This window comes from Poeciliopsis prolifica, unplaced genomic scaffold (assembly GCF_027474105.1).
Source record: "Poeciliopsis prolifica strain line A6 unplaced genomic scaffold, Auburn_PproV2 SCAFFOLD089, whole genome shotgun sequence".
NCBI lineage: Eukaryota > Metazoa > Chordata > Actinopteri > Cyprinodontiformes > Poeciliidae > Poeciliopsis > Poeciliopsis prolifica.
In genome coordinates, this window is record NW_026562464.1 from 866,319 (window position 1) to 893,682 (window position 27,364).

Genomic DNA, 27,364 nt, shown 5'->3' on the forward strand with positions numbered 1-27,364 from the left:
ATGACATTTAAGTGTGCATGTCACACTCTTTAAACTGTGAAATCACTTACCAAGTAGTTTTTTGCCTAGTTTCTAGAGAAAATAGATTGCTTTAAGTCAATAATTTCTTGATATTTTCACTGGCAGATTTTTTCACTGGTAATGTGAAAAATTACATTGCCAGTAATGTAATTTTACATTACAGTCATGTGGAACTAGTGAGGTTTTTTTTTTAATATCAATATTAAGAAATTATTGACCTAAAACAAGCTCCTGTATCTTCCGGAAGTGTTACTTGTAAGTTAGTTTTGTCTTGTTTCAAGTGTGTATTTGTACTAGAAACTGGAAAAACAATTCTTTGTCAAATTTTGTGTTTTTGACATTTGTGTACTGGTGTTTCTGTCTAGATTATTTTAGTATTACTGGCAGTAGCACAGAGTTTCCTGGTTCATTGCAGAGTTTGGATGTATTACTCTTGGACCTGTGGTAGTTCATTTAAAGAATCATTTCTACTTTATTTTGTATTCATTAGTTTCTCTGTATTTACTTTTATTTAATATATTAATCTGCATTGATTATTGTTTCATGTGTTTTTCAGTTTATTTGTGCATCAGTTCAGATTTCTTTCATATTTCTTCTGTTTTAATCCTTCCTGCATTCAGATAATTGTACTGAACTGGTTTCCATTCCACAATCCCATCTCCACAGTATTTATTTGCTTATTGGTTTATTTTGCTTGCTGCTGCATTATTCCACTATACTGCTCCTATTGCCTCTGTTCATTTGTGCCTCTTAGAATTCTGTAAATTTACTGTTTTATTTTTAAAATCCACAATGTGTATGCCATTGTTCTGCTGCAGTATGGGTCCTCCTCAAAACCCCACAGGCTGCACAGTGCAGCTTTGAATCAGCAGGGAAATGTATATCTACAAAATAACACAGAAAAGCTCAAATATACACATACAGCCCCACTGATATTCCTTTTAAACACTTTCTGAAGCTATCATATTTTTTTAACAAAGTAGCAGTTAATTCTCTTTGAAAGTTAATTCCAGGAGATTAATGGGAATTTACTACAGTCCCATTATTTTGTTATTTGTTTAATTTAGGATGACTGACCTGTTGAAATACTGGTCCAGTCCACTTGGATTCGCATTCAGAATTCACTTCAACTGAAGGAAGACCAAGGCTTTTAAGCAGACTAGACTTCGCTTTTTTAGTTTGCATCAGAGTGCGGTTGCACATTCACACCTCCCCAAACAAACCAGAGTTTGATTAAAGTGGACTAACACACCCTTAAAATCTGGACGGACTTAAACATTCTGCTTTATGGAAGGCTTGAACCTAGTTGGTTCTTTCCTTGTTCCCGAACAATTTTTTCATTTGATGCATTTTGTCTCTTTTTTTCAATCTTCTAGCAACATACGTGCTGTAGAAGTACAGAGGAATTTGGTCCAAGCAAGTTCTGACACAACTTGTTCACTTAACTTGTTGAGAATTTTATGAACCAAACTCCAAAGGCCACACTTCACACTTCTTTGTCTCTAAATGTAGCAGATAACAGCAAAAACTACATTTCTGATGGTTCACAAGTGATAAGCATGTTTGGACTCAAACAAGATTCGGAATCAAGCTGATTTACTGCGAGATGTGGCCGTTCTGTTGAGAGTTTTCTTTTTTCTTCCTAATGAACTTGAAATTACACAACCACACTCCCGCGCCCACTGCAGTGTTGTTGCCAGTTTGGAGGAACTGTTTTTGCCATACCTCAGGGCATTTCCAGCACATTTGCCAAAGGGGTGTGTCAAAGACAGGTTGTGTGCGTGTGTACACCCGATGATGGGTGTGTCTGTGTGGCTCCACTGGTGCTGAACTGCACTTGGCTCAGGCTGCTGTAGCAGCAGGAGGAGGAGGAGGGAGGAGGAAAACGTGGTAAACATACCATGAGGTTCAGTGGTGAACCTCGCACATGCTTGCTTTTGTTAAGTGCTTATCTGAAAGCATGACATGTCCTCCAGGAATGATTTGCATCTGACAACCACAACACCTGCAGCAGAGGAGACAACACTTTCTGGATCTGTTTTCCTCCCATGCTTCAAACTCTATTCATCAGTCCTGAAACAATTTAGCTTACACTGGTGATTAGCTACAAGTAAAGGAACATTCTCACTATCATTGCTCTAAAGCAGGGGTGGGAAATCCTGGTCCTTCAGGGTCCTGCAACTCTTGGGTGTCTCCCTGGTCTAACACAGCTGAATTAAATCATCGAATCACTTCCGAATCACAGTCAGGTTCTCCAGAGTCCTGCGAATGACCTCATTATTTGACTCAGGTGTGTTGAAGTAGAGACACATCTAAAAGTTGCAGGAGACCGGCCCTCGAGGCCTGGAGTTGCCCATCCCAGGGCTAAAGAATAAAGTAAAATGTCCAAAATTTTAAGAACAAATAATAATAATGACAAGAAAAAGAATGAATGTCAGTTGCAAAAATTCTCCCTAGAACATTAGGAGGAACGTCCAAATGTATGTTTGTAAGTATGTTTTCAAAATTGTATCCTGGCATTATTCTGGACACTGAATGGCGCCCACTGCTGGAAAAAAGACATGGGCAGTTTTTTTTTTTTTTTTTTTTTGTAAGATCCTGAAGGTCAATGAGACAATCTTGGAAACAAAAGTGAGACATTATAAGGCAAAGGCAGGGATGGACTGATTCCTCATTGCTCTGTTTCCTGAACTCAGCTGGATGGATGTTATTTATCTGCTCTGAGGTCAGGGCAGCATGATGCTGTGAATTCCCTTAAGGTCCCGAATGTTTCGTCCTGCAGACTGACTCTACATCTCTTTTAGCCCATCAACAGAGTGTTGACTTATAGCAGTTGTGACAAAATATGAGATACTTTAAGTTGTGTTGATACAAGCCTTTATTACTTTTACAAATCAATTGTGATCAACAAAATCTAGCATTTTTGACATATCCTTTTACAAAAAAGCCTTTAATGTCAAAGTGAAAACTGGTTTCTACAAGGTAATTCCAATTCAAAATTACCCAAAGGGAACTTTTGAATTAATATGTAACTCAAATTAATTCAAATGTTAATTTAAATGACAATTAAGTACAAATATATAGGTGCTATTAAAAGCAACATGTGCATGTGCACAATGAGTGACTGTAGTATAGACACCTCCACCTAGAAAGTCCATTCATAACAGTATTCCTGACTACCTTTACAGTAATTTGATTTACTCCAAGTAAATTAGATTTCAGGTTATTGAAAAGTATAAGTCAGGGGATGTATACAAAAACAATCTGAAAATCTTTTCAGATTGTTTTTGTATACATCCCCTGACTTATACTGTTGGTGTTTTACCAGTCAGTGCTAGGTAAAGATCTGACTGATCTCTGATCCCTCAGACTGCATTGTGTTTAACATTTGAAAATGCTCAAATATTTACTATGTTAAAATGAATCTTCTATATCATTAATGTAGTTCCAGGTTTTTCCTGGGCTCAGAAGGACAGTGGATGTCAGACCAAAGAACATTCTGGATCCTTCCTAGAAGGAATGGGCAGACTGTTTAATCTGGGCTATCCAGACTGTTTTTCTGTGACACATGTAAAGGTCAGGCTCTGTGATGGTTTCCACTGTTTGCCTGGAATGGAAGTGTGGCTCATGCTGTGTTGGATGGAGGATGATGAAGTCACACAGGGGGAGCTGAAAAGTGATGATGCACTGTAGCCTGTTGAATTGATTCTGTGGTAAAGAAAATCAAATCAGCTCTAATTATTTTGGGTTAGAAAACACTTAGGAACATCAGGTTTACCCCGTTTTCAACCCTATGATCAAATACAGAGAAAGCATGTGGAATTTTAATACAAGGTAAGGCAGGTAAGGTCATTTGATTCATGTTGTACATTTTCAGCAACAATGCAGTTCAAAGAGCTTTACATAAATTAGAAAGAAATACAAACATAACAAAAACAAAAGAAAGACATAAAGGTTAAAGTATAAAACTACATATTGCTTCCCTATGTTTCATAAGAATAAGAATAAGTAGTCCATAATTTATAAACTAGTAGGGGATTCTTGTTCTGATAAAACTGATATTGGTTCACAATGTTGGTTCCAGTTGTTCTAGTTTGAGTTTGTACAATCAGCTAAATTCTGGTTCTTCATGTAACATAAGAGGGCTGGAGTGTTGCTTACATCAAAGAACATTTACTACACCATTAATCCCTTCCTCAATAAAGTCAAAACATCTTATGAAAACATCACAAAGTGAAGATTTCTTTGGACATTTTTTTCATGTGTTGCAGTCCAGAAAAATTAAGAACAATTTTGAACCAACTAGCAAGAATGAAAGGCTGAGTAGAGAGAGAACGCTGGAAGGTGCTTTAAGGTTTGGGGTTGTAGCCGCCTGACGAAAGCAGCCCCCTGGTCCTACACTTTGCTTCACACCTCCAGCAGTACTTTCTCATCAGTTGAGGGTGAGAAAGTACTGCTGGAGGTTTGGACTCTGTTGAAGTTTTACATTTTGGCCAGTTGCTAACATTTGTCCAAGATGTATGTAATGAGCTAGTTTAACAGTTTACCAGAAATTACCTGCGCTTTAAACAACCGTCTTCCACTGCAAGGAGAGAAGAGCCGATCCAAATGAGACGGCTGTTAATGTTAATTCAATATTTGGACGTATGGTCAACGCAGACCATTTCCTCTGCTGGTATTTAGTAATAGCAGCAGAGGCAGACTAAAACAGTGCAGAAAATCTGTCATTGTTCACAAATTTTCCTTCATCTGCTGATTGGCAGAAATAGAAAATCCAAGAGAATCCAAGCAAAGGGGAGACAACCCAGGTAAGGGTTGCAACAGATATTGCATCAACTTTTAGTTCATTTATTTTCCCCATATACTTCTTATTGGTGGTCATATTCTTTGTTTACTGAGCTGAACATTTTCATAATCTCCTGGTCTCAGTTTGGCCTCTTCAAACCACAGACACCTAGTTACCTGCTTATAGATTCTCATATATCGAGAGTGATCAGTGCTATCATTTTTCTTTACATTTTTTTTTAGCTACTACATGTAATATTGGAAAAGGAAATCAAAGATGACAATCTGATTCGTGTCAGGAAATGGTGAAGCCAGCAAACAGGGTGAGAAAACTGTCAATAGGTTGTGTACTGCATCACTATCTGGCAATCTGTTCTGAATGGAGAGGCAGCCTGGCTCACGTCAGGGACCACTGAAGATAATCAGCGGTGGTCCAAATATAATAAAGAAGAAATGGTGTAAGCTTAGACAGACAGGCTGATCAATCCCAGGTGATCAATCCCAGCTGATCAATCCCAGCTCGCTGCTGCGCTTCTGTATATTTGAATGGGAAAATGCCCAAATTCAGCGATTTTGAAGAAAAGATCATCAGAATTGGTTAAGCTGAATAAAAAATAGGTACTTTATAATACAAACTACAGGGTGAAAGTAGCAATATAAATTATTTTATCATTATATATTATTTTTCTATGTGAGGTTCTGTGTCACCTGCCTACTCTGACCACACGTCACTGATATAAACCCTTGGAGATCTCTTTTGTTTCTGATTATTTCTTCTTTCACTGCTCAGAAGAAATGGTTCCCACATCATTTTCAATCCACTTTTTCAATATCTTTTTATGAATATGTTTACTATCTACAGGTTGTTTTGTTTATTCATCTTTAACAAAACAACCAAAAGTAAAATCTTCTCCTGTTCTATACAATAAGACATTTGCAAAGACAAGGACAAGAAAAGTTACAATTTGATTAGGTAATATTTATTTTCCTATAAATAACTGAAGAAGACGTCCGTTGTTCCACCGAATATATAAACAAATGTGCAGGCATGTCACCAAACTGTGAGAAACCACTGTTCCTCAAATAAAGCTAGCGAACCCATTTCCATAACTATCACCCTACTTTGCATATGATCATAAAAAGAAAAAAAAACAATGGATGTTTGTGTGGCACATTAAAGAAAATGAATAAACAAGTTGGTATCAGCAATGAATAAGCTGCATTTGTTATTTCAAATGTCTTTGCATGGTGTGTTTTTGTTATTGTTTCTGTGACATTTAAATAAATTAATTAATAAAATGTAATCGTTTCAGCGTGATTGAGAATACTTTTTTTTTCTATTTGTCAAAGTTAGTGAAAGTACATATCCTGCTTCTGAAGAACTCCATCTTCCTCTGTTTCTCCTGACTGGGCCTTTGCTACAGTCAGTTCTGATTAAAGGACAAGTAAAAGCCTCAAGGACTCTAAAATTAGATCTACACTCTTACATCTGCTTCTTGGTAGAACAGCCTGCAGCAGTTAGTAGCTTGGAAAAGTATTCTTAGTACTTAATATATCGTCATGTTACATCCACAAACTTTATTTTATTGGATATGGCAACACATTAACCAGAGAAGCAGGCAAGGTGATCACTCTGGAGGAGGTGCAGAGAATGTGTTACAGGACAACCAGTGGTCATCCACTCCACATATCTGACCTTTATAGTTTCCTTTTAACTGCTGTTAAAAGGATCTGTGCTCATTTTAACTGCTGTTAAAAGGAAACTAGAAAAAGTCTTCTTTAAAGTTTCAAACAAGGGAATTAAAAACACCAAATGCTCCAGTCAGTGGGACTGGAACAGAACTTCTTGACTTAAGTGGAATTGTGTGTTTAAAAACCTAACACACCAAAAACACTGTGAAACACAGTGATGGGAGTATCATGCTTTGAGATTGCGTTTTGAAAGCACAGACAGTGAAGCTGGTCAGAGTTAACAAGAACATGGATGGGGTTTATTTTTAGGTTTCAAAAACAATAAAAATTTGTGACGTCTTCAAAGAGAAAAGATTAATAAATTATGGATTAATATTTGTGGAAAAGGATGTAAAAGGCTAAAAAACACAAGCATGTTTTAGCAAACGCAAAACCAAGAATTATTAAATCCATATTGATAACATATATATGTTTTTAATTTACATTTTTGCCAAAGTTATGAAGAAGGTTCAAAGGTTCTTTATGAAAGATACAAGAGTCACTAGTGGCTCTTCAGCCACAGGTTGTCAATGTGTTGCTTCTGTGTTTGAATGATCTAGTCTAATCCAGACCTAAAGTGAACTGAAAACCTGTGACCCTGAGTTTGAGTTGTGCAAGACTCGCAACTGATATTACAAAGAAAAATAGTGCAAGATATCAGATCATTGTGAAAAATTAAAAAGTCATGTTCTTTTCTTCCCACTCAAGGCAGTGAACACTTGTACTGGTTAAATCTCCATTAAAACATTCAACTTTGAGGTTTCAGATAAATAAATAATAGTAATTCTTCTTGATTGAAAAGCATGCAACTGAGGTGAAAAAGTCTGACATGTCCTTTGTATTCTAATGTAACAACAAACTTCAGAAGAGCATGTGCCATACGCAGACCAAACAGACTCAGTAAAAGTGAATGTCTGTTTGAAGTTAGCTCTAACCCAGTGCTTCTCAATTCCAGGCCTCAGGCCTCCCTGCTCTGCATATTTTAAATGTGTCTATTTTATAACAGCTGATTCAAATGATTACATGACCTCTTCTGCTGTCATCAAGTACTGCAGAAGGCTGTTAATTCCTTGCAGATTCAATCCAGTTGTGTGGCAGGGGGCCTGAGGACCGGAATTGAGAAACACTGCTCTCACCTGTGAGCATTGAAGTTTGAGCTGGGAAAAGAAACAGCTGCTGACCTCTCACTTTTACAGGTGCTGGAGGTCATGATGTGACGTATCAGCCCGGCTCACTACTTCCACTGACGAACACTTCTGATGGATGATTCTGCCTGAGTCATCCTCACCTCAGCTGGAGAGAACAAACAGAACATGTCTGACTTATGTTTTCTACATTTGGCATTAGCTTCCAGCTTCCTCCTTCACCACATCAGGCTTCTGCATCAGAACATAAAGAAATGTTTGTTCTGATTCTTGTAAATGGCACGTTGTGGTTCAGTCAGAGAATAAAATGAGTTTTAGATACTTAGGCAGTGTCATATTTTATTTTTGGGTTATAACTCCACTAGTTACAACCCAATTGGCAAGATGATGAAATGAAGGAAAGTGAATCAATAAAACTTCAGGAATTAGTTTGAGGTCTTTAACTCAGTTTTTTTTCTTTTATAAACGTCATATTTTCACAATGTTATTCATTCATTTGTAAATGTCAGTTTTAAACTAAATACTTGGTTAGCAGGTTGAATAACTAGTTAGCTTACAAACTAAATAGCTAGTTAGCAAGCTAAATTTGGCTAGCACAGAGCTAAGTATTTAGTTTGAAGCTAAATAGTTAGCATTAGCTTGCTTGCTAAATACTAATGAAGCTATATAGTTAGCCTGTAAACTAAAGAAACACCTAAATGTGAGATCCAGATTTTTCAGTGTAGGGCACGAAAAAATGAAATAACTCAGAATCCCAGAAAGAACAAACGAAGGTGGTTTGATTTCAGTGACCAAAGCTGCACAATCTGGAAACAAGACCGTGAATCTTGCCTGGACCGAGAAACAATGAGCTGTGTGAGGGAGTGATGTCACCTTGAAAACCCGACACAAAGAAATCAGCAAAACAACATCCATCCTCTGTAAACTGAGAAACAAATTTAGATTTAGATATTTCTAGGTGTTAGATAAAATGACAAAGAATGCAATCAAATCAGGACTGTCTCACTTTCCTTTCTTCATGAAAGCAGTGTTTTAATGAAGGTGCTTCACAAAAGTGTGCATTAGCTTGTAAAAATGCACGTGTAAAAACCACGTCATCTGTAGGTGTCTCATGGTAACGAATGTGTTGTGTGTGAGACACTGTTAAGATTAGAAAAAGAGACAAATACCTTCTTGTTGCAACATGAAGTAAAAACCAACATAAAAGCCTTTTCCTTTCAGTTTTTGACCCAGTTTCAGTATTTAGTTTTCTCACATCTTCTGCAACAAGATTACATATTATTTATTTATTTATTTATTTATTAACAGTTTTGTTTTTCAGTTTGTTAGCACAAGGACATTTTGGAGTAATTTACTAGGACAGGATTTTTATATCACAAAATTTCTGCCATTGTAACAGTGCATTGTGTTTTTCAAAATTGTGTAAATATTTCTTTCTTCTTGTTCTGACTTGTTTCTTTTCTGTGCTCTTCTTTTGTCATTTTCTTTAGTTTTAATCTTCTAACTCTTTCCCTGTGTAACCTGCATGCTGTCCTTGGATTTTCATTTTATTTGCTTTTTTACGTTTAGTTTTGGTTACCTTTCTTTGCCACTTTAGGATTTTCGTTCCTCCCAGTAATTGCATTACATTTGTATTAAAGTTTTTTCTTTATGTCTCAGCATTGCAATCGTTTGTTTTCAATCACAGATGAAAATAATGTCATGATTCTGTTTTCTAAATTTAAATTAAGATTTTATGGGCTTGCATATATTAAAAAGACATTCACTCTCAAGCTGCAAAATAGAACATTTACAATTTTTGAACTTTGGAGGTCTTTTGAAAAGCTGTTAAAGTGAAACTAGAGTATTTGTTCACACGTGGTTTGTTTGTTCAAGGCGTGCTTCTCAAATAATGCCACTAGAGGGCAGTGTTGCGCTGTAGGAGCAGACAGATTGGTTTTTAGCTGTAGGGTCATGATTGCAGGACATTCTTCTGCTGGATTCATATGATTCCATCAATTATGGTAAGGCGTCCAAGTCACCTCATATTACCTCCATGTTAAGCTGTCAGCATGATGCTCTGCTTCTGAAATGCTGTGTTAGCTTTAGGTCAGATGTGACAGTCAAACACATTCCAAAGGATCATCAAGTCAATTTTTGACAAACGTGAGATGGGCCTTCATGTTTCTTTTTGATGAGCAATGTGTTTGGAATTGGAACTGCTGTAATGTGTGTTTTCGAGGCTTGTATCACCATTTTATAGCACAATCATGACACCTTCAGCTGTTATAAAAATGCTATATGACATACGTGATTCTCACTGAATTTAGTAGTGCACTGCCTTAATTTTACAGTAAAAAGTTAAGAGGGTGCTACTTGTCCAATGGGATTTTACAGTCAGTGTGTCAGATTTTTTTAAAAATATGCAATTTGTAAAAGGTTTTGGAGCTCAAATAGAAATTTGATTCTTCAGAGCAAAACAAACTGGCATGCTACTTCGTGTTTATTAAACCTGGTTAGTCCATGGGCCAGACCATTTTTTGTCCATTTCAGGCCGACAAAGTCTATCAATAGTTTATGAAAAGATACATGTCTCGAGTTAATATTTTGGTATGATAGCACTTCCAAAATGGGAGCTGAGTCATAGTTATCAGCTCATGAAGTTAACGACCCCTTTGGACAAATTCTGTTTTTTTGAGACTGGTGTATGTATGGGCATCGGTCAAAGGTCTGTAACAGTGTTTTGTATCATCTTAAAGGGGTTTCATTTAAGATGACCACAACCTGCTTTCATTTAAACCAGGTTGTGAGTCTCTCTGCCCAACACAGAGGTCACTAGAGCTTGTTAAACCAAAACTAATACACGTTTTGACCAAATCGGATACATTTCCTTAAGCCCTGTGGGATCCAGGAACATTGGGACACAAAAGTTAAGAGTTAGTTAGGTGATGCATTTATTTAATTCAAATTCAGGGTTACATTAGTAATTCTAAAGGGAAATAAGCTACAATAAATTAAATACTATGTATGTATGTTGATATCTAACAAAGTTTTTATTGTTGTCTGTTTAGTGTTGTTTATTTTTCAGAACATTTTTTTTACTCCAGTCAGGAGGGAGAACTGTAACTTGAACCGAGGCAAACCTCTCCAACTCTGTGGAGAGGGTTTCAATCTTTTTCTAGTTATTTCCTAATGACAGGATTGTGTTTTCCAGTTCCTCATCTTCTAGAAATGACTGACTTATTCAGGTAGTTGTTTTTATACTTCACTTTATTTGTAGTGGGTTTCTTTTATTATTATTACTATACATTAACGGCTTTCTGTTTGTAAGGCTTGTAAAGTTGATTGACTAAATGAATGGAAATTTGTGGATTCCTTTTTTCACTCACTGCTTACTTGCCATCCTGTTTGTTATTTGCTCAGACCAGTTTCTGGTTCCCTGATAAAATTAAGGCTTTTCTTTGCCGGATCTCTCTGGACTTTTGATTTCTTGCTCTTTCTCCAAAACGCTTATGCTTGGATGTGTTTCTCTGTAATTAAAGACACTTTGAAACTGCTTGCACAGACTTTTTCCAAGTAAACACAGCACAACATGTTTCAGGATAAAAGCTGGAATGCAAGCCTTCTTAATTTAATTAACACTGTCGTCACTGAAAGTCACCTCTGAGGAACCTGGAATATCACAGGGAGAAAAACTTTGAAAATGTGGTGAGGTGACTCCATTTCATTCTTGACATGATCGTGTCAGGAAGTGGATCATCTGCTTCTTTTTCCCTCAGGCTGAATAATCATGCACTTAGTGTAAATCAAGCTGAGTACAGTTAGTTGCCTTCAGATCTCAAGAAGGCATAACCCATTACTAACCCATTACTCAACACATTTATTTGTTCAGCTTGTGTCCATGGAAACATAATACCAAAGTTGTGGAAAAAATAAATAAATAAAACAAAAGCTTTTGTATAGCATCCTGAAACCTGTCTGAGGATTTTGATTTCAGACCCAGACCCTACAGGGTGGAGGGCACTGCAGCTGGAAGTCATTTTTTCAGCAACTCCAGATTTGCCCGAAGCAGCTTCATGTGTTTGTGTGCTGCCCAGCAGAAGGAAAAGAAAAGAGAAAAACAGTTACCAACTTTCCTGCATGAATCATTATACAATTAGATTTGCTATGACTCAATATCACAAGTAAAAGAGAACAAAAACGCCACTGTTACGGCCTCACTTTCTTAAAGGGGCAGGCGTTTGCTCCAGCTTTCTGCGTGATGAAAGAACAAATAATAACAAGCACAATGGATTATATTAAATTTTATTTGTGCATGGTGTGATAATGTAAATAAAAGGAAGCAAGAAAGAAAAACTATTTCTTACAAAGAAAAATAACATGTCACCTTCAGAAGTTAAAAGTTCTCTTTTAAGAAAGAAGTGGGTGCAGAGATACTATCAAATCCTGTGAAAAGACAGCAGGTGAGCGAAAGGAGGCAGATGTTTAAAGTGAGCTTTTTGTGTCTTGATGAGATAGAACTCCAACCCTGATACGGGCCTGGTTTTGCCCTGTCCGGTCCACCCAGAGAGGAAGGTGAAAACAGAGCCAAGTAGGAGTCTGTGTGATGCATCCAAATCATCCAGACGAGCACATTTTCTGCCTCACGTCTTAATTCCAATGCATTAACCTGTGGAAGCAGTGCGGGGTTTCACACCAGCTCAATACAGCACATTCTAAGGTCAAATTCCACTGCTGAAAAAAGAAAGTAACGGCAGAAACACAAAATATTAACAAGTGGTTTTGGTCTAGTTTCCACTGCAATTGTCTTATTCCACTTGAAACATGACAAAACTAACTTACAAGCAATTTTTCAGCAAGATATCAGAGCTGGTTTAAAGTAAATCACCTGTAATGTTCATGTAAAATTGGCAGATTATTTCACTTATAACAAGACATGTTGCTCATACCAGTGAATAAAGTAATTTTTCATCAATATTAAGGAACTATTATATATTGCTGAATATATACATGTAAAGTTTGTCCTTTTTTATGACAGTGCTTTAGATATAAGAGAGAAAGGTAAGAATAATTTCCTTCAAAAAAAAAAAAAAAACTGACTTCTGAAAATGTCCAGTTTGAAAAATTCAACAAGACTTTTCAAATTCATTCTTTTCCAGAAAGCCTCTGAGATTAATCTCAAACTTTAAAAACTTTTTCTACACTCAGAAATTGATGTTCTGGTGAAAATTTACTTCTTTCCTCTTTGGTACAATGGCCCTAATATGCCTTTGTATATTTCAAGAATACTAAGATATTTAATCTAGAAATTAGGCCAAAAACATTCAATAAGGTTTTTTGTGTTTTTGCAGTGAAGGAGATGTTAATACCTTTCCAGAAATTAGTGCACTGGAATATTTTTTACATAACCACATAAATGGCACATGTGGCATATTAAAACAATGTAACATAACACTTAAAAAAACCCTCAAGCTCTTTATGTTCAAAACACTCTGAAATTGTAAATAGTGTGAACAATAAAAGGCAAAAATTTTTCTAAAAATGTGAAAAAAAACCTGAAGGCACATAATCAGAATATCCTGTCATACACTGTGGTCATGAAGGCACTGTGGTGAACTCTGCGGTGCAGAGAGGGGATGTGGTGTAGGAACAAGGCGGTGATTTGGTGGTGGTCGGGGGTGTGAGGGTGCTTACAGGAGATGGCTTTCTGCACGTCGAGGCAGCGTGGTGGGCGTGGCGGACGGCGAGGAACACAGGTGAGTACAAGCAAGACGGGCGGGTTCAGTGTGTCAGACTGCTGGAGAAAAGGAAGCGAGGCTAGGGAGGAACAGTTGGTGAATGAGGATGTTTTTTGGGGGGCTGGGAGGTTATGGAACGGCAGCAAGTTGTTGTGCCACTGTGCAAGTGAGCATTTGCTGAGTCAGACAGAATCCAGCAGTGCTTGCCTTTTGTCTTTGACCCCAGTGTCCCCTTTAGCCTTCGCTTTGCATCTGACCATCCTGCCCCGGACTACCGGCCCCAAAACCAGAAAACACGAACAACAGCAGCAGACCCCGACCTTCTCGTCTTAACACGGATTACACACGGAATGACTCTAATGAGAGGATACGACATTTTGTCGACTGTTTGCTTGACAAAAGAAACAGCACTAAAAAAAAATCACACACATACATACACAAAACCAAAACCTCAAGAAAAACCCAGAAGAATAACCCTTTGAATTTTTGGGGTGCCCACCTGGTTGGCTAAGCCGCCTTGGAGAGAAAAAACAGAGAAAACAGAAAGGCTAGCCCAGGTGATGGGTGACCTCGCCTCTTCCCCTCCAAACATCCCTCAACCTCTTATTTTTCAGAGGTCTACTTTTTTTTTCCCATTCCCTAACTTTTCGTTCTATCTCACTTTTTCCTCCCTGCTGTGATTTGCAATGAATCCTCCTCTTTTCTTGTGTTTCTCGTGCATTTACACCTCCTTTGTTGTGCGGAGCCGGATGTTGCTGAAGCATTTGCCCATGGCCTCGAACAGCGGGTCGCAGAAGGTGTGGACGAAGATGGAATAGACGCGGCTGATGCAGTGGGTGTCGATAAGGTAGCTCTTCACGCATGGCACCACGACCCAGATGTGGACAAAAGAAAGGATGGCAAAGAAGATTCCCCAAATCAGAGCCAGGGGAATGCCGACCAGTGCCGTCAGCAGCCGGTAGCACCAGTACTTGGTGACGGTGAAGGTGGTGAAGCTAGCTTTCCACACGCCATCAAAGCTGTAGGTTCCCGCAGGCTCTGCGATGATGTCCTCAAAGTCCACCTGGAGACAAGGAGAGCAGAAAGACGTTGGCAAACACTGGATTGATTTATCAAAGGTTCTGAAATGTACTCAGTTACATTTTACTAAAGCTAGAATCTAAGTGAGATCTTTTTGCTGGTCAGAACAAAATATATTAGAATGTTTACCAGACACTAGCAAAACTGCAATTAGCAGTTAGCCAAACTGCAATTAGTTAAATTTAACAAGGCATAATTGGTCAAAATGAAGGTAGTGAAGGTAATGGTACGTCACAATATTTTGTAATTTGACCTCGTTTTGTTGTGACTTCCAAATCACAGAAAATAGCTGAGTTGGTGCACAATTTTCAGTAGTTAGCATAAATCTTAAATAAGTACCTTTGTTTCAGTCACAAAGTTACATTCGTTCATGTAGAACAGATATTCTACATGTTATGTAGAAAATGACATGTTTTTGCCCATTCAAACCAGACATTTAAAGAATGAAAGCTATAAGTTATTGTCCTGGCAGGAATAAGAAAGAAAGGGGAATGAATGACATCGTGGGAATGTTTGAATTCTGAGAGACTAATTCCAGAAACTACAAACAGAAACAAAAATGAAAAGCTGTTTTTGAGGGGAGAGTGTTCCCAGTAGAATAAATCCCTATCAAGACATGGAGTACAAAATCTTACTGATAATAAAGTAATAATGATGGTAATCTGGATGGACGGTTTCCATGGAAACCATGCAATCTTATTGGAGCAGCTGACAAAGGACAAGTTTGTCAAAGAATTTATGCTTCTGTTCCTCATCATCTTACTCCCTTTGAAGCAAAAATAATTACACATATTTAGAGATATGTGGAAAGGTTTAAATTGTAGAAATATGTTGTTTTGCTAATTCCCTGAAATTATACATTTACCAAGACATCAGTGAAGGACACTGAAAATGTATGTGGATTAAAATGAGCTTTCGTTAAGGTTGTCGCTATCAAAATTTGACCCCGAATGGATCCAAGTCATTCAAGACTGAGCATCTGCTGATAGAGTCCCGCTGTCATGCCACATTAAAGTTACAATAAATGTTTTGATATGACTCATTGATAACTTGACTCGTCATTACACATTTCATTAAAATTCCAATTAGATTTTTGCAAAGAGATGATATACAAACAGGAATAAGTTAAGGTTTTTTTCCCCTTAAATTCATAATATTTAGAAATATAATTTGATCTAACCGAGATATCCAGAAGTTGTAAATGTTTGCTACCTCTGGATGAAAAATATGTGACCATATAAAATGAAAACTTTAAAATGAAATTCAAAAGCAGACTGACCACATTTGTCAGCTAAGAAGGATTGTAATTTGAATCCTTTTTTATTCAGATATCCTCAAAATATGTTAACACAAGCACTGTAAAAAAACAAAACAGCACTGTAAAAAAAAACAGGAATGTAAATGTTCAATACATTTGTGTATGGAAACTGGCCTTTTCTATCCTGATCTCCAAAAAAAGAAAGAAGCAGAACAGTGAGCTGCTGCAATCGTTATCATTCGTTGATTGTCTTCTGCCATTGAGTAATATGTTTCACAAGAGTACTGATATGGAGTAAATAAAACCACCAGACAGGCTTGATACCCTGAACTCATTATTCCAACATAAATCAGGTGCCTCGGTTCTTGTGAAAGTGTCAGTTCTGCTGAATTGCAGGGTGGGATTCCTGACAAGATTTATATCTCTCTGTGCTGTGGCTGGTACGCAGTCCAACATCTGCCCAACCCAAAATACTCATTTCTGCACTCCTCCACCCTCCCCCACACCACACACACACACACGCACGCACACGCATGCACACACACACACTCATGAAAACAACTCAGTCTCTGGCATCTGCTCTGTTGTCTCCAGATCAGCTTCAGGTTATGTTTCCAGAGAATCCTGAGCAGTAATTGATTGGACAAACAGCAGAGAGAAGGAGACATTCCAGCCGTGTCTGAGTGACACAGATCCTTTTATCACCTGCCATAAATCAGAGGCAGAGGGACGGCTCTCTGCTTAAAGTAGGAGGCTCCCTGCTGGAGGTCCACACCTGACCTGAGCTGTTAAGGAGAAGAAAAAAAGAGACGCCGGTTGTTCTCCCTCCATTTCTGCCTCTCTTCCTCTTCACTGGCTTCTGACTCCATGTTTATTTTCCAGCTACATAGAGACTGGGTTTTGTCAGAGCGGCCGACACGCTGAGGGCTAATGGGTGTAAGTCAATAAGTCAGCAGATTAATCCCCCAGTGTCATGTTGACAGTAAAACAGAAAAGTGAACTGTTTCATTTTTTCTAACTGATCCACCTGTTGGGATGCCTGCTTACACAACCTGACTGTAGAGGTTAAGAAAAGGCATGTCCTGGTACAGACGGATGATTTTAAATCATTGGATAAGAACCAAAGTGGCCAGCTGGCCTTCAGCTGGAATCATAAAAGTAAAAATCATCTGGAAGTGTTAGCATTCTAGCAAACATAGAATGCTAAATCTTCTAAGCTTGCTAGTATCGGAAGATATTTTTAGGCGTTTTTGGAGCAAATAACTGTGTTAATGTCACATGAACAGATAATTAGCCTTGAATCTGTATGTACACATTCTTCTGTAAATACCTACAGTACCTGAAAAATGTTGTGTGGTGGAACGTTGATGACATTATTGAAAGTATACTTTACTGCAATTTTTTTAAATTTTATTTTATTTTACCTTGGCACAAAATGATCAGCCAAAAAAAAACAAACAAAAAAAAAAACGTTTATAACCAAAAGGATTATAGGAATGGTATTTATAATTTTAAACTCAAAAATGCTTTCATTTTTATTTTTTCTAAATTTCAACTGAACGGACACCAACTTGTCATTAATTTGGCCTCAATTTGGAATGGATTACCCAAAACTAGAAAAAACATTTAGGACATGCTTAACTCCACTATCCAGAAACATGTAGATTTTCCCTGAATGTGAGCACCGGGTGACTGCCGTGCTGACAGTGAGTGGCTGAACATGGAAGCAGTTCAGGCTTTTAAAGACTTTCATATTGTAAAAATAGTTTACAGATTTCCTGTGTTTGGTTTTTGTTTAGCACACCTTATAATCATTGTAATAGTTAAAAAAAAATCAAGGATAACTTGAGCAAATGCAGAAGCTATCCAAACCGAACTGATAAACCTGACTTTATTTGTCTGTGTGATAAAGTAAAGCCAACTAAACCTTTGAAGCTGATTCTAAATGCCCTTTTGTGTGAGTATTTAGTCATTTTTTGACCCTGCAGTGGACTGGTCACACTTCCAGAGTGTGTGCTGCCTCTTGTCAAATACACGCTGTGAAATAAAAAAAATTTGCAGGTTGTCCACGAACATTTCTTTCAATGTCAGAAAGATGTCTGGCTGAGGGTGAACCCCTTCACCCTGAGCGGCTGCTTCAGCTGCAGCAACAGGGAACTGGCCACACAACCAGCCGTCCACCATTGAACTTTTCCACTGTGGAGCGACTCTGCGCCAGTTTCCTCAACTGTGTTTGAGACTAAATGAGAGGCTTTCTGCAGAGAGGCACAAACATGCCTGGTAAGTTGAGGTGCTTCATCAGCTGTTGCTGTTTACAAACAGTCATGGAGAGAATAGCAGTCAGTCAGCCGGTCTCCTGCAACTTTTAGATGTGTCTCTACTTCAACACACCTGAGTCAAATAATGAGGTCATTAGCAGGACTCTGGAGAACTTGACTGCATTTAGGAGGTGATTCAGCTGTGTTGGACCAGGGACACATCCAAGAATTGCAGGATACTGGCCCTCAAGGACCAGGATTGTCCACCCCCGATATATACTAGAATATATACTGAAATGATTAATCTGATTAATCAGCATAAATTAGGACAAAAATGTACAAAACTTATACACATCATGCATCTAAGATGAAAAACCTTCTTTGTGTGTAAAAATATTTGATCTTTGCCTGGTTTGAAATCAGTAATAAAACCCATCAAGCACCTTTTGCTATCTAATTATTAATAAAAACAATAATCAGGAGATCAGCCCTTCTCTGTATTGATAAATGATGCAGAAAAGCCTGAACTTTTCACATGTTGATGTTAGAAGTGCTGTTTATCTGCAGATGCATATTTTCCTACAAATGATCACTAAATGCTATTGCTTTATAGGCAAAAAAAATATTTTTGCTTTTAAAAAAAAACAACTGAATTTAGTTATTTGTATTTTTAAATATATTTCTAATATTGTATGAAAAAAGTGTAGTGGTTAAATGAAAAATCTGCAAAATGTGCAATTTTTTTCACCAATTAATCAACTAATTGATAGAATAATAATCAACTAATTGATAGAATAATTATTAATCAACTAATTGATAGAATAATTTGGTGAGGAAACATCTTTCCTCACCAAATAATGATGTGGAGAGGAAACATGTTTCACATGACCTCTTCAGTGAGTTTATTGCAGAAAATTTCAGAGACAAAGGATTAAAGAGATTCTTGGGTAGGAGCTGGTGGGTGTGGAAGCGCCGTGGTCCAGTTGGAGGTTTGATATGAAACAACAGAGTCTGATGGTCAGCATGTGACCTGCTGGCAGAGTAACTGTATTATTGAGTAAATAAAGCCAAGCTCTTAGCAGAGCTCTATGTAGAAGCAGCCGGCCAGGCTTGAGTGGACAAAATGACGGTCACACGGTGCTGCACTGATGGACCCTCCACCAGGCAGAAGGCCTCAGTCGTCAGGGACAAATGAATATTTGTTTGACTGGAGGCACCGATTAGAACCAACGCCTGTACAGATGAACTATTTGGGCTGATTTTTTCACATCATTTTGAAAACTTAGCTGGATTAGAATGAATGCGTTCATGCTTTTACATTTGTAAAACATTTTAAAAACATATGGATGTATATATTCATACATCCATACATTTTACAGATTTTCTCATGTTTCTTCAGTGTATTTTATTCAGATTGTTATAAGCCAAGAAACAGCACATTTCATAACACTGCGGAATAAAAGAAAAAAGATTTCTGGTTTTAATTTCATTTAACTTAAAATAAGTATGGCTTGCGTTTGTATTCTGTCCTTTTCACTGTGATACCCCTAAATAAAATTTTGAACAAAGTTTTTTTTTAGGCGTTGTCTCCACAGCATAATGCTGCCAGAACCAGGTTTTACACTGACTGGTCTGGTATCAATGTCCAGCCATGATTGTGGGCAGATTGATCCAAAAATACAGATAACATCTGTATTACTGATCTCAAGTTGGTATCAGAATTGGATTTATACTTTAGTTTCAGATTTTTCAAATTTTCTCTATATTTGAATAAAAGAATTCAAAGGAAAAACAACAACAAACATAGCAACATAATATAGTATGTCAAGCTTAAATAAAAAGTGTCATATTTGTATCATAGCGACGATACTGGAACCATATTTATCTGGTGTCGGATAGATACTAAGATATGCAACATCGCACACGTCTAGTATCCACCCATTTTTAATTTAATCTCTGTATGAATCCAGTTATTTTAATCAACAAACAGCATCATGAACACCAGGAAACACAACAGGAATTCATTAGAAGCCATGAAGGGAGACAGCAAATGTGTGTAAGAAGAGATGATACCAAACTCTAACTACATTCAAAACATTTCATTGGCAGAAAACCAACACTGCACATCACCCTGAATGCCTCGTGAATGAAACGTGAGAATGAAGCATCACGCTGTGGGATCTGCAGAGGTGGATTGTGTTTTGTAATTAAGTTACTTCTACAGGCAATTGGTTGGATTTTATTTAAAGTGTGTGAAGCAGTTTTTCTTTAAATCCAAAATGTTTTATTTGTATTAAATAATGTTCCTTTATGTATCACATAAATGCAATGTTTTTTGTATCACAGTCAAGATATTTTTCTGTGCAGCTGCAAACGGTGTACAAACTAATGAAACAAGATGTGTCTACTGAAGTAAGTTTCCCAGGTTTGCGGAACTTTGCCAGACTGGTTGATGGAGATGGAGTATGTAGTTTTTGCATTATTCACATGACAGTGAATGAGCATACAAGATTCAACTGTTCCATCTGTTTTTTCTTTTGTTCCCTTTGTTTGGTCTTAGAAGATTAGGTCTCCACCTCTGTTAGCAGAGAGAGGTGAATAAAATAACTATGTAACCTTGAGCTATTTAGAGTAGATTTTGATTTTTGCCTAATCAATGAATCAATGAATCAATGAATCAATCAATCAATCAATCAATCAATCAAATTTTATTTGTTTTGCACATTTCAGCAGGAAGGCATTTCAAAGTACTTTACATCAGGGGTGCTCAAGTCCAGTCCTGGAGAGCTACCATCCTGCAACTATCAGATGCATCCCTGCTCCAACACACCTGAATCAAATGAATGACTCGTTACCAGGCCTGTTCATAGCTGAGCCTGATCTACTGGAGTAAGGCTGTAGCTCTCCAGGACTGGACTTGAGCACCCCTGCTTTACATCATAAACACAAAAACACAGTCATGCAACATAATAAATAATATATTGTTCCAACATTATATTTTTTAATTGATTACGTTTCAAATACAATTCTAATCAGGTGTGTTTTTAGTTGAGATTTAAAGGAAGTCAGGGTTTCTGCTGTTTTACAGTTTTCTGGAAGTTTGCTCCAGATTTTTGGTGCATAGATGCTGAAAGCTGCTTCTCCTCTCTTGGTTCTGGTTCTGGGGATGCAGAGCAGACCAGAACCAGAACCAGAAGACCTGAGAGCCTGGAAGGTTGATACAACAACAGCAGATCTTTGATGTATTGTGGTGCTAAACCATTCAGTGATTTATAAACTAACAACAGTATTTTAAAGTCTATTCTTTGAGCTACAAGGAGCCAGTGGAGGGACTTTAAAACTGCTGTTATGTCTCTATCTTCCTGGTTTTAGTGAGAACAGGAGCAGCAGCTTCTGGATCAGCTGCAGCTGGAGGATTGATTTGTTGGACAGGCCTGTGAAGACGCTGTTACAATAATCAATGCGACTAAAGATAAACGCCTGGATGAGTTTCTCTAGATCTGGCTGAGACATTAGTCCTCTAATCCTGGAGATGTTCTTCAGGTGATAGAAGGCCGACTTTGTAATCATTCCTCCCAGGTTTCAGGCTGATTGTTAGTTTTTAGTTGTAATAACTGAAGTTGTGCATTGACTCTAGATCTATAGCTCTAGGTCGGTCCTCTTTAGGTACAAAAATAATGACTTCAGTTTTGTTTCTGTTCAGCTGGAAAAAGTTTTGGCACATCCACACATTTGCTCTCCGTCTGCAGATGTATTAAAGATTGTTTTTGCTCCCTGAATTTTACTCTCAGTCTCTGAATTGTGCCTTTCACAAGTGCAACAAACCCAAGAGTGGGAAGCATAGTCCCGCCCCCTGACAAAGTGGGCGGAGCGGAGGGAGAGCAGAGGAATCCCATTCCACTCTGTGTCCACATTGCAGATAAATCACACATTTCTAAATTGGGAAACGCTATTGATCCACTCTCGCCGGTTGCCACGACAACTTTCACTCCTGACTAAGTTGCACCAAGCTGTATTGCTGCAATCAAATTCAACTGCCTAAGAACCGCTCGGCCTAAAAAGGTCGGCTCTGAGACAATTTGAGGCAAAATATTGCACAATGAAACAAATTTACATAAAAAATTCTGCATTACCTCAGAAACATAATAGAATCCTAAACAACATGTTTAGACAATTTATCAGCAAAAACATTGATCTGGGCTTTAGTTACTGTTACGGTTAAAGTTAACAGGATTAAGGGGGCCAAATGCAATTCCAATGCATGCCACACTTTTCAAATTTGGAAAACTGAGCATCATTTTAATTAACTGATTGATTGACTGACTCACTGATTGATTGATTGATTGATGGCTTTGTGTTGGTTTATCACTGTGAAAACTTAAGTGTTGCTCAATGTGGAAAATGTTCAAACACTGTTTCAAACTTCTAACAATTCTTACTGAAAACCACGTCTCGACCTCTATCACTGCTTTCGAAGACAACAGCTATGAAAGAGTCAAGTTTCTGTTCGACTTTAAATCAGAAGCACAGTTTTTCAAACTGGCTGCAATCACAATGCATCATGAGCCGGAAAGAGATCCATAAAACTTTCTTAAACTTTCACCTTTTTGTCCTTACTAAACACCCGATGCCTTCAAAAGCAGCGAACAGAGAAGTTTAACAGAGCAGTGTAAATAATCTTCTGACTCATTTCAGTTTGACCTTGAGGGCTCTGAGTCTCTGAAGACTGCTGTAGCTCCAGCTTCTCACAGCTCCCTCTTAAAAAGTTTTCTCCAGTGGATGCACTCCACTCCACAGATCCCAAGCCCCTCCTGCTTGCTATAAAAAGACCCACAGCTTCTCTAGAGGAAAAGAAAGAGGAGAGGGGTGGGCCGAGAGGGGGTTGCGGGGGGGCTCTCTATTTTAAAGTGCATATGAGGCTAAGCTGCTTGATGTGGCCAGGTGATTGAGGCAAGCTGCTGCCGTGCCCGCCAGAGAACAATGTGTGATTTTCAGAAATCAGAATCCTGCGAAGGAATCTGTGCTGCTCTTTATGTGTGTGTGCGTGTGTGTGTGTGCTATAATGGAAGGGATTCCCTGGTTCTGTGTTTTCTTGTGGTGCTCCAAATGTATCCCGGGAAAGACTCAAGTTCTCTCCCAACAATTTCTGTGGCTATGACTCAAATTTTGTCTTTTTTTTTTTTTACAGGAGATGTATTCACAAGCTAAATCCTGAAATGAAAAGGGGAGTGTGTGCGTGTCCATGTGTGCGGATGTGAGTGTGTGTGCTCGTGTGTGTGTGCAATCATAAAGCTGCTTTCTATTTCCAGACTGGAGGGAGAGTCTGACTCACTGTCACAATGGAGGGGAGCTGAGAGGGGGGAAGAGGGAAGAACACTGGAAGAAGTGAAGAAAGAAGAGGAGAGAAGGAGGAAAAGAACTGCAATTTTGCTAGCTTTTTTTAAATTATAAGCAGCGCTGTACAGAAAGCTACTGTTTCTGTTCTCATAAAGGCCAAACAGAACTTTTTCAAAATAGCACATTTCACATCTTTGAGTCACTTGGGAAAATGTCACCAGCAAACTGAAATTTACATCTTGTATAAAAAATAAATAAAAAAACAGCATTTGACATTTGATGAAGCCACACAATGGAAACCTTTGAAAATAAGGTTTCCATTGAACTGATCTTACAGCTGATCAGTTCAATCTTCTCTGTCAAGATGTTTTTTTTTCTGTATGGCTTTGACAAGAGGAGAGAATCTTATGAAGCTGTTACGATTATGTAAAAGATGATAGAACTCTGCCAAAAAAGGAAAAAAGAAAAAGCCAGCAGATATGAGCTGGTGTGGCTCAGGTGCCAGCATGCAGGCAGAGCTGATCCAGAAACCGTTTCATATTTATTTATGTCTGTTAACATGAGAATCTCTTTACATAACAACTTTGATAAAAGATACCACAATTTCACTTTTTCATTAAAAACCTCAATTTAAACATGTTTAACATTATGATGTTGGTTTTACAAAAAAAGAACAATTATACAACCTTACATATGACCACATATGAATTATGATATTGATAATAATGGTATTTTCAACATGTTTGTTTGACAGTTCATGTGTTTTCCAACTTGGACATCAAATCTTACTAAGTATTATAATTTCAGATTATTATTATGCTTGAAATAAGACAAAACTAACTTACAAGTAACGTTTCACTAAGTCAATAATTCTTTAATTCATTTTAGAAATGACTAATTCCACTGGTAGATTATTTCACTTATGGGAAAAATGTCTTCTTATGAATGTAATAATCCGCCAGTGGAACTTTTCATCAATATTAAACAATCATTGACTTATATCTTCCTGAAAAGGTAGTTTTGTCTTATTCAAAGTATACTAATATATTTTCACTAATAACTACAGATACTTGGTGGTAGCTGATAATATAAAGGTTTGGCGTTTTGCAGTGTAAATATTTCTAACTAAAATAACATGGGGAACCTGACGCCTACTTTAAGCCAGCTGACCAGCAGTGCACAGGAGCAGGTTGGGGATTTAACTTCCTTTGTTTGTGGCTCTATGAAGGCTGTCATGCTGTCACTGTCACATGGTTCCAAAATTTGTAAGAAATGTTTTTTTTTTTTTTTTCCAATCCTGACCTTTACCAAGATTGGTACCACAAAATATTGTGATAAAATTCTAAGTTCATATCGCCCCGCCCTGGCTTCGTCATCATAGCAACTAAAAAAACTCAATAAATTGTGTGCCACCTCATCACTGGACAGACCAGGGGCGCCTCCACACACCAACACACACACACACACATACACAGGAACATAAACCAACCAGCTATTTGAGTGTTTTCCTATTTTATCAAGTCATCCCGAGGCTGCAACCAGCCTAGGGGTGACGGGCGGGGAGAGGCAAGGAGCAGCGCAAGGAGCAGCGCAAGGAGCAGCGCAAGGAGCAGCGCAAGGAGCAGCGCAAGGGGGCGCACTCACAGGCGCGTCAGGTGGCTCCCAGCGCGCCGCTCCTCTTTAAATCAAAGTAACTCCCGGTGTTTGTGCGGCTGCTTCCAGGCTACTCCTCTTATGGAAAGAATTCCGTCCCCCAAACAGGAAAGGCGTAAAGGCGCAGCAGCAGCAATCTGTGGGAAACGTGTGTTCTAGCAACAGGAAATCCGTAATTTTTCTTCTCCTCGTGGAGCGCATGCAGGAGTCCGGACTGTCCGGCTCTAGAAGTGAGCATCGGATCACCTTAATGAGTTTTTAACTACGACACCAGCGCTGCTTCCTAATAGGGGCAAGCCGCTGGAGCGGCCAGCCTCTGGGGCGCGCGGTACAGTTTCTGCAAATTCACTAAAACATGACAGGGATCGGCTCCAGCTGACACCTGGACGTCTCTGCATCCCAGAGTTGATCTGCAGCGACGTATCAGAAAAGTTGCAAAAAAATAAAAATAAATAAAAATAAAAATAAAATAAAGCCACCCAGCTCTGACTCACCTTGACCACGTCGTCGTTGATGCGCTTCGGATCCCGGTTGACCAGGTCGATCTCCTTGGTGTGGACGTCCTCCATCGCCTTCTCGTTCAGACTCTCGTTTTCCATGTCCTTGTTGTTTGGTTTATAAATGTTCCCTTGTTTCCGGATGAACGAATGCAAATACTCCTGTGAGGATCACGGCAGAAGTGCAGGAAAGGCGGACAGGAGGGGAAAAAAAGAAGAAGAAGAATAGAGGAGAGGAGAGGAGCGTCGGTGAGGTGCGGGAACGGAGCGCAGCGCACTGTGAAGGCAGAGGAACTGGAGCTGAGTTACCAGCCTGCCCCGCAAACAGGGATGGGTTTCGAAAGAGCACACAGTCAGGCACCACACCCTGCGTTCAGCCGCAAGGGGTCCTCACCACCCAGATAGCAATAACACAATATCCTGACCTGTATGGAAGCCCACAAGTGCCATAAAATCATTTTTTTTTTTTTTGCCATAGTACAATTCCAGCAGAAAATAAACATGTTCAAAAGTTTTTTAAACGTTTGAATTCAAAGATATTCTTCACCAAAAAAATGGATGGATTTTACATTTTGAGACTTACAGTGTCACATTTGTCAATGAGACAATAACATCTGATTGGTTAAGCTGCACTGCAAGTACATTCAAACCAATCACATGTGACCATGCCAGTCATAGCCAGTCTAACCTGAGGCAGTAAAAAAAATTTGTGTAATAATTAAATTATTATACATATTTGTTTTATTAGTAGTATTTAGAAATGACATGTACAACTATACATTTAGTGATTGAAACAAGGCTTGCTTTCCAATATGAATCATTGTTAACAATTAAACAAATATTTTATGGATTATTTATTAGTTATGATTATTTACTGGTTTTTATTGACAAGCAATAATCTTAAATTTGAATAAATATTTTCCGTAAAATATTATTGGCAGTTATTATGAGTAGCTGACATAATAGTTATAGTAATAGCAATTTAACTTGCTGAAGACACACTTATTTGTTGTGTATGTATTCACTTTTAAATTGTGGCACTTTTGGGCCTCCACACAGTGTAACAGTCGGCATGGAAACATTTTTCGGAAAGTGCGTAAAAGGGCAAATTTGAGCTGCTTAGGCATAAAGAGCTGCTTCTTCTCCAACGTGTCATATTCTGACATCCATTCCTCTCATCAGCTGATGGTTTAAACTATTTTGACATAAGGTCGGTTTCCGTTTTAATTTGTTCAAAGGCTGCGAGTTAAACCCCTCCTTGATTTCCGATGGTAAACGAGTGAAATAGTTCGAACTTGTCTTAAAAAACTGTAAATCAGATTAGAGGAAGAATTTTTAAATTGAAAAAAAAGAAAAAAAGATTTGTCGTCTTCCTCTCCTGCAGTTCAACTCCAAATGTCCATTTTGAGGATTTGCGTGAAACTGCGGTCCGCCAGACTGTTGACGAGCAGTGAAATTCTCGTCAGCGCTCTAATTCAGGCACAGTGGCGCTTTTACATTCCCTCTGAGAAAGCGAGACGCGTTCAGGTGAATGTGGCCCCTGAACGCGCCACTGGAGAGTGCACGTTGGATTTTGTGTCGCAGACGTAAATGAACCTCCTCCAAACGAGAAAAGACAGAATTCAAGTGCAAACAAATGAGGATAATAATAATAATGGTAACTAGACGTGAGTGGACTGCAGTCATACTGTACCTCCTCCGTCTCGTCGTCCCGCAGTTCTCCTGTCATTCTGCTGCCAACAGATCCTGGAGCTCAAACAGAACGTGACAATATAGGAAGTGGAGTGGGAGGCGTGGAGGCAAACTGCGCGGACCGGGATTCCTCTCTCCTGCCCTCAGCCTCAACTGGAACTGAAATGCAATGCCAGGGCGCCGAGGGAAC

The 27,364-nt window shown here is 38.4% G+C and overlaps 1 protein-coding gene across 1 annotated transcript; it reads right to left on the reverse strand.

Annotated features, from left to right (window-relative positions):
- Nucleotides 1-11,950: 11,950 nt before the first annotated feature.
- Nucleotides 11,951-27,322, reverse strand: cav1 (caveolin 1). Its single transcript, XM_055022660.1, has 3 exons — nucleotides 27,176-27,322; nucleotides 25,480-25,644; nucleotides 11,951-14,462 (listed from the first exon to the last, which is right to left on the reverse strand). The coding sequence occupies exons 1-3, from the start codon at nucleotides 27,209-27,211 to the stop codon at nucleotides 14,121-14,123; spliced, it is 543 nt and encodes a 180-aa protein (XP_054878635.1). The 5' UTR covers nucleotides 27,212-27,322; the 3' UTR covers nucleotides 11,951-14,120.
- Nucleotides 27,323-27,364: the final 42 nt, after the last annotated feature.

What these genes read in the sequence shown, in the direction of transcription:
- cav1 (XM_055022660.1), bottom strand. Translation starts at nt 27,211, where the DNA reads ATGACAGGAGAACTGCGGGACGACGAGACGGAGGAG. An exon ending in GGGACGACGAGACGGAGGAG is followed by an intron (nt 25,645 to 27,175) that starts GTACAGTATGAC and finishes TGATCCTCACAG; the next exon opens with GAGTATTTGCATTCGTTCAT. An exon ending in TCAACGACGACGTGGTCAAG is followed by an intron (nt 14,463 to 25,479) that starts GTGAGTCAGAGC and finishes CCTTGTCTCCAG; the next exon opens with GTGGACTTTGAGGACATCAT.